The 8086-nt window shown below is 39.1% G+C and overlaps 1 protein-coding gene across 1 annotated transcript; it reads left to right on the top strand.

Annotated features, from left to right (window-relative positions):
- Positions 1-6195: 6195 nt before the first annotated feature.
- Positions 6196-6990, top strand: LOC116106192. The gene is made up of 3 exons (XM_031392533.1): positions 6196-6395; positions 6563-6715; positions 6816-6990. Exons 1-3 carry the CDS (start codon positions 6196-6198, stop codon positions 6988-6990), a joined length of 528 nt encoding a protein of 175 aa, XP_031248393.1.
- Positions 6991-8086: the final 1096 nt, after the last annotated feature.

Below are 8086 nucleotides of genomic sequence, written 5' to 3'. Positions count from 1 at the left end.
TTTATTGTTTTCAGGTGTTTCAGGTGAAGTCTAGAGCCAAAGGAGGTATAAAAAATTTCCAGACTTCGCCGGGGCGACGAAAACTTTCTTCGCCGCGGCGAAGAGACATGAAGATACCAGGTTTGCTACTAGAGGATTTCGCCACGGCGAAGAAAGGAAGAAAAATTCCGAAAAATTGGCTAAGGCATTTCGGCGAAGTTAGCCTTGTACTCTCGGGAAGTTTTCGCCGGCGAGAATTTTTCTTCGCCTCGGCGAAACCTGGGAATTTTTAGGTAATGAACGATGAACGTCGCCGGGGCGAAGAAACTTCTTCGCCGCGGCGAAACCTGGAAAAGTGGATTAGGGTTTATGCATGATGAACTTCGCCGCGGCGACGAGCTTTTTTTATATATTACAACTTTTCTTCTTCTCATTTTCACGCCGCCTTGTATTTTGAGTTGAGAGAAATTTTCCAACTTTCAATCTTTCACTTCTATTTTGCTTTCCAACCAAAATTAACACTCTACAACATTCCTAAACACCAAAACAACCCGTATCAACAACAATTTCACAAAAATTTTTGGATCGAAAATTTGGGGCTTTCTTTTTGGGTCGTTCCAGTTCAATTGGTGGTGCAAACTCCTTCATATTGGTAAGATCTCGAAAACCCAAAGCTTATTTTGGAAAATTTAAGTCTATGATCATAGATTTAAGATTTTGTGAACTTTTGACTTGAGAAATTTTGGGTTTGTTGAGTTGTGATTAAGATTAATGTTGAGAAGTTTGTGAACGATTGATTGTTAGAAGTGTGGGTGTTGATTTTTGAAGTGTTTGTGATGAATTGAAAAATCGTAGTTGGGGGTTGAATTGCGAATTTGGAAGTGTGGATTGTTTTGCAGGTTTGATGGCTGTGTTTTTGTAGGTCTAATTCCTGGGGGTAATGGTGGATTGAATTTGGTAAATCAATGGCTCCGAAATTAAGCATAAGAGCAAGGGAAAGAACGTTGACAACCGGTTTGTGAATGAGGTAGCCGTAAATGTTATGAGGAGGTGATCAAAAAAGGATAAGGGTTTTCATCCCTGAACGTGGATTGACAGCACCACAATCTGTGGACGGAGTAGGGGTAGACGTTGGGACATGTTCATGCGTGCTCCTGATGTGCTGGCTGTAGAACCGTTGGTGAGAGAGTTCTATGCCAACTTCCCCAAAAGTCAGGATGAGATTGTGTTTGTACGAGGGGAGGAGTGCCATTTTCAGCAAAGGATATCAACAAATCTTTAACTTGCCCGAAATTTCACTGATGAGTATGTGGAGTTCAAAAGATCAACCTTGAGGATAATATATTTGCAGCATCATTGCGAAACCTGGGGCAGCATGGGAAGTGTCTAAAAAACAGAAAAAGACACTCAAAGGACACAGTGACACCAATGCTCGGCGTGTGGCGGTACTTTATCTGTGCTAAACTAATGCCGGAGACGCACTACAGCACAGTGACTCATGAGAAGGCGGTATTGCTCTACTCATTTGCCTCAGGAAAGAGTATGGATGTGGGAGACATCATTTATGAGAGGTCAGGATAGCATCCACAAAGGGCGATCAAGCTACTGTTTCCCGCACTCATCACAGCCATGTGCCTAAAAGCGGGGGTCAAGGTTCAAGATGAGAGCCGCGTATTCATTCGGCTCCAACTCTAGATGACGACTATTTCAAGAACACCTTGACCGAACGGAAGCTGCCCAACCAAGAGCAGGGGCGAAGAGGCAGAGAACGAGCATGGCCACATCATCCAGCTCCACAGGGTCACAAAAAGCGATGATGCAAGAAATGATGGGGATGATGAAATATGAAGAGACGACAAGGATTGGATGATGGAGCGGACACAGAGCATTCATGAATTGCTGACAGACAGCTTCAAGGAGCTGAAGGTTGACACTTCCGCATATCAATGGTTGACGGAACTCGATGAGTGGCCAGAATAGAGGAAGACGGAAGATGAAGTGGAAGAAGGGAAGAACAAGACTGAACCGGAGCACCTGTTTATGTTTGTTTATGCTTTCATTTAATTTTTTTTTGTTTGTCCAGTTGAAACTTAAACTCATTTTATTTTGGTTTTGGATTTTGTTTATTTGGTAGTTTGTTAGTGATGTTTTTAATTAGTGTTGTTAAAAGGGCGAGATTAGGTTGTAATACTTTCAATTTAGTGTGAATTCGTTCTAACATGAGGGACACCACAGTGTATTGTTTTGACAGATTTTGGATGATGAAAGTCCGAGAAGGCGTGAACATTGTGGAGCGACAATTCATGACTGAACCAGGAGCATGCTCGTACCTTTTTATTGTTCTTTTGTTTTTTTTTTTTTTTTCTCTATTCCTGACTTATGCATAATGGAACATTAGGGACAATGTCATATTTAGTTTGGGGGTAGGGAATAGATTTTGAGTTAAGGGTATATGGCTGGAAACCAGTAACTGCCTAAAAACTGCCTAGCAGTACTTGGCGACCTCGGGTTTAACAACGCCGCGTACACCTTAAACTGTTAAATTCTATTAAGGTATATTGGCTGGAAACCAGTAACTGCTTAAAAACTGCCTAGCAGTACTTGGCGACCTCGGGTTTAACAACGTCGCGTACACCTTAAAATTGTGTCAAAAAAAAAAAAACTTATTTTTGTGTTGCATTTTTCTTTGGTTGTTTGTTTTGTCGATGATGAGTTGTATAAATCAATGATGAGAATAAGATTGTTGATTTTATTGTTGAGAAATGTTAAGCATTGCTTCAAGTTTACGTTTATTGATGGATTTTGATTGAGGTTTGTTGAGTGGTTCAACCACGATTTTCATTTTTTTTTCGGCATGCTTAGATTCATTTTATGCGATTAGGTAAAGTCTTGATAATGTTGGTGGACTCTAGAACCTAGTTGAGAAATGCTTGAGGTGAATTCTAGGAGTAGACAGGTTGAGGAAATGATTTAGGCATTTTTCGGAACGTTTGAGCCTTTTAGCAAGCGCATGAATGAAATTATCCCTAGTCACCCTTTGAGCCATTTGAACTTTGCTTTATTTTTCTTGGAAAACAATAGAATTGTAAATTCCTTTTTGCCCTAAACACTGTATCGTACCCTTAGGAGAATTAGTCCTAGTGCAAAACAAAGAACGAAACGAGTGTACAAAGTAAGATTAGTTTGGGGTTAGGAAGAAGAATGAAGAAGAGACCAAAAAGAATGATGTGGGGGTTGAGAGAAAGATAAAAACAAAGGAGGTAGTCACCTCAATTCAATTCTATTGGTTGTGTGTTCTCAAAAAAAAAAAAAAAAAAAAAAAAAAAAAAAAAAAAAAAAAAATTTAACACAATGCAGCCTAGTTTAGGGTATACCGGCTGGAAACCAGAACCGCCTTAAAAACTGCCTAGCAGTATGGCGACCTCGGGTTTAACAACGCACGTACACCTTAAACGAGTCTCCCCTGCATTTATGGTATTCAAAAGTTTTTAAGGATACGCGTTTGAAGGCTGTGAACTAGTGGACATGTCGATTGGTGTTGAGGAAGTGTGGGTTTCGATGTGATTTGAGTTTTGCTTTAGGGACAACCGAGTCTCTTACTTTGTTTCTATCCTTTTATTGGAGCCCATGACCGAGCCTACACGTTACAGCTTTTAAAGACCTTTTGATTCTCATCTGTGTTTAGTCCTCATTAGTGGAGAGTAGTTCGATATTTAGGCTTATGGAGTCTGCCACCATTTGATAAACTTTACAATTTTTGCATAAAATAATCCGGGAAGTTGGAATGTGGATTGAAGTGGGGATCACCTACTTGGTAAACCGATTGAGGAAGACAGTCGATGTAGCTTATAACTTCTTGGAGTGTCGAACATTTCCTGATAATAATTTTTCAACAATTTGTGAGACATGTGCAATTTATAGGCAATTTATTGTGGAATTTGAGTTTTGTTGATTTTGGTTTTTCAGTTGTTTGTGTGCTTTCATGCTTTTGTTTTTGTTTGTTGTCTTTGTTTTCATTAGTTTTGTACTATATGCTCGGGGACAAGCATCTCTTTAGTTTGGGGGTAGTTGATAATCCGTAAATTATACAGTTTTTATTTGATCTTTTTATTGGATTTCAGGTACTTTCTAGTGCATTTTTACCTGAATTGGTGCTTAATTCTTTACTTTTCGTGTTTCAGGTTAAAATGGACTTTTTAAGCGAATAAAGACAAAATTGGATAGTTTTGACTCAGAAATGAGCGGATCTCAGAAGATAGGAGAGTTCCGGAGTAGGACAAAGCACGATGAAGCTTGTTTCCAAGGAAGAGAGCCGAAAATCGAAGAATCGAACGAAGAAGCAAGCACAGTGGCAGTTCTGTAAATTTCAGAACCTTTGAAGGACCTTCGCCCCAGCGAAGAAATCGTCTTCGCCGCGGCGAAGTAGGCCAGAGACGATGTGGGATTTCTTCACTCTTCGCCGCGGTGACAGTCAACTTATTCAGTTTTATAAACGCACAGTTTCGTGTTGTGCGTGTTTTTGGCTGGGTTTTTGGACTAAGTATAAAAGAAAAACTTAACCTTTTGGTCCAGGATCTTCAGCTTTTTAGGTTTAGCCGTTTTTACACTTTTCTGAGAGTAAAGCTTTTAGTTTTTCGGATTGTTGAAGGGAAGATTCAGATTTTGACTAGAAGATTCATCTTTTGGGAAGATTTCTTATCTTTCATCTCAGTTTCATTATGTTTAATGTGTTTATTTCTATTTTTCGTTTTTGTAGTGTTAATTTAGCTATGAACTAATCTTCTTTGGGTTAGGGTTTTGATTGTAGTTTGGATTTGAAATGGGTTAAGTATTTGATTGTGTTATTTCCATGTGAATAAGCTTTGGTTGTGTGTTACTCTGAAATTAAATGCTGTATGTGATGAACATGATGAGATTGAGAAATAATTCATGTTAGGCTTCTTGGGTAATCACCATTATAGTATTGGATGCTAGAGATAGATTCAAGAATTAATGAAATCAATTTAGGATTCTTGTGCTTAATGAATTTAGAATTATTAACCTTCAATTTGTTGGGTGCGGAATGTTAATAAGGATGAATAGGAAAACATAGCCCGAGAGGGTATGTTAACATATTAGTGAATCCGATTTACAACCATTGCGCATGAATGTGAAAATAGTGTAACTCTTAGGTTTAACCCATAAAAGTCCAAACGAAGTCAAAACCCTACCCGTTTTAATTGAATTGATATTCTGTGTTTCATTTCGCTGTCTTAGTTAAGATTTAATTCTTTGTTTAATTTCATTTCTTTGTTTTCTTTTTCATTACAATTTGCTCCCACCAATCCAAAGAATTCGATTACTTCAACTTGATAATGTTAGGAAACTTAGTGCTTTGCTACAGTCCTTGTGGGAACGATATCCTACCCATCACTTTATTACTTGAGCGACTAGTGCACTTGCTAGTTTTGCATGTTATAATAAACACGCATCAGTTTGCCAGTTTGGATGCAAGTCCAAACGTTCTATAATTGGTTGATAGTTAATGTGCAAATGATGGTGGGTGCAACATTTGGATGAGCATTGCAAAACAAGACACCTGAAGAAGCGTATGAGTTGCTTGAAGTCTTGGCAAGTAACAACTATCAGAGACCCAATGAGAGAATGTAGATGAAGAAGTCTATGGGTATTCATGAAGTTGATGCTTGCACAACCATTTCAACCCAACTTACAGCACTTCAAAAGCAATTAAGAGGTATGCAAGTGAATTCTATTCAAACACCTTAACTAACATGTGATTTTTGTGCAGGTAACCATGAGAGCAATGAATGTCAAGTAGGGAACACCTTTGCTTTAGCTTCATCATCATCGAAACAAGTCAATTACTTGGCAGGGAATCAAAGACAATAGAACAATCCTTTCTCCAACACGTATAATCCTGGATAGAGAAATCATCCAAACTTGTCTTGGGGCAATCAGAATCAGCAGAATAACCAATGGAATCAAAGAACAATGCCAAACAATCAAGTGTGGGTGAATAATCAACCAGGGGACCAAAGATTGTCAAAATTGAAGGATATGTTTGGGAAATTCATGCAAGAGACCACAGGTTTCATGAGTGAGACAAGGACAAATTTTAGAAACCAAAGGGTGTCCATTCGAAACTTGGAGGTATAGGTGGGGCAGTTGGAAGAAAAACTGAATGACCGACCACAGGGTTCCCTCCCAAGCAACACAATGACAAATCCATGTGAACAAGTGAATGCAATAACTCTACGAAGTGGAATAGTCTTGGAAGAGGTTGAACAAACAGGGAAAGAAGACAGCCCACCAAAAGACAAGGAAGATTCTAATGAGGAAGTCGACGAAGAGATCGTTGTTGAAGAGAAACCAACAAGTCCTAGGGAAGATGAACCAAAGAGGGAAAAGAGGCAAAGGCAAAGGCAAAAGAAAGAAAAATTGCCATTTCCTAAGATACCACCAGAGTTGGCACATCACACCCCTCTTGTGCCTTTTCCTCAGAGGCTTAAAAAGAAAAATCAGGATAAGCAGTTTACAAAATTCATTGAGATATTTAAAAAAATGTATATTAACATTCTTGCAGATGCCCTGCAGCAGATGCCGAGCTATGCAAAATTCCTCAAGGAAATTCTGTCAAACTAAAGGAAGTTGGAAAAGGAGGAAACAGTGATGCTTACAGAGGAGTGCAGTGCCATTCTATAGAAGAAGCTGCCACTGAAACTCAAGGATCTAGGGAGTTTGCCTATCCCTTGTGTTATAGGAGATATTACATTTGATAGAGTTTTATGTGATCTAGGTGCAAGCATAAATCTAATGCCTTTTTCTATTTTCAGGAGATCAGGGATTGGTGAAGTGAAACCAACGACCATAGTTGAAGATGTATTAGTTAAGGTGGACAAAGTCATCTTTCTAGCAAACTTCATCGTGTTAGATGTGGAAGAGGACAAGGAAATGCCTCTCATTTTGGGGCGACCATTTCTTGCCACCGGAAGAGCCCTAATTGATGTATAAGAAGGACAATTTCTTTTAAGGGTCCAAGATGAAATGGTGACATTCAATGTTTTTGAGGCCATGAAATTTCCATTAGAGTCAGATTCTTGCTTTAGTGTAGACTTGGTGGACAGACTAGTAGTAGATGCTATTGAAGAGAACACCCCTCAACTACCTTTAGAAGCTTGCATTACCCAATAAAAAACAATAGAGGTAGATGAGCTGGCAAAGAATGAGTGTGCTAGACCTTTGGAAGCACTTCAGCTGATAAACGCAAGCCAAGATCCAAAATTTGAAGAGTTTGACATTGAAAAAGAGAAGGAAAAGGAAAGAATGGAAGAACATCCAAAACTTGAACTGAAGCCTTTACCTTCTCACCTCAAATATGTGTATCTTGGTGAGTCAGAAACCTTTTCAGTGATCATCAATGCAAGGCTGAGTAAATTGGAGCAAGAATAGTTGATTCGAGTGTTAAGGGAGCATAAATCAACAATTGGATGGACCATATCGGACATAAGAGGCATCTCTCTATCTTTTTGTATGCACAAGATACTCATGGAAGATGATGTCAAGCCTAAGGTGCAACCACAACAGATATTGAACCCTTCTATGAAGGAAGTGGTGAGAAAGGAAGTGGTGAAACTTTTAGATGCAAGCATAATCTACCCTATTTCAAATAGTCCATGGGTGAGCCTGGTGCAAGTGGTTCCAAATAAAGGAGGTATCACGGTGATTAACAATGACAACAATGAATTGATACCAACTAGGACACTTACGGGTTGGAGGGTGTGCTTTGATCACAAGAAACTGAATGAAGTGACAAGGAAGGATCATTTTCCACTTCCTTTCATTGATCAAATGTTGGAAAGATTGGTATGGCATGCTTATTATTGTTTCTTGGATGGTTTTTAAGGTTATAATCAGATTGCCATTGCTCTTGAAGATCAAGAGAAGACGACATTCACTTGTCCTTATGGCACCTTTGCGTATAGAAGGATGTCTTTTGGGTTGTGCAACGCACCAGCCACATTCCAACGATGCATGATGTCAATTTTTGGTGACATGGTGGAGTGGTTCATAGAAGTCGTCATGGATGACTTCTCTGTTTTTGATTCTT

The sequence above is a fragment of the Pistacia vera genome, unplaced genomic scaffold, assembly GCF_008641045.1.
Source record: "Pistacia vera cultivar Batoury unplaced genomic scaffold, PisVer_v2 Contig51, whole genome shotgun sequence".
NCBI classification, from domain to species: domain Eukaryota; kingdom Viridiplantae; phylum Streptophyta; class Magnoliopsida; order Sapindales; family Anacardiaceae; genus Pistacia; species Pistacia vera.
The sequence above is the reverse complement of the archived record's forward strand: the minus strand, read 5'-3'. Positions and strand labels throughout refer to the sequence as shown.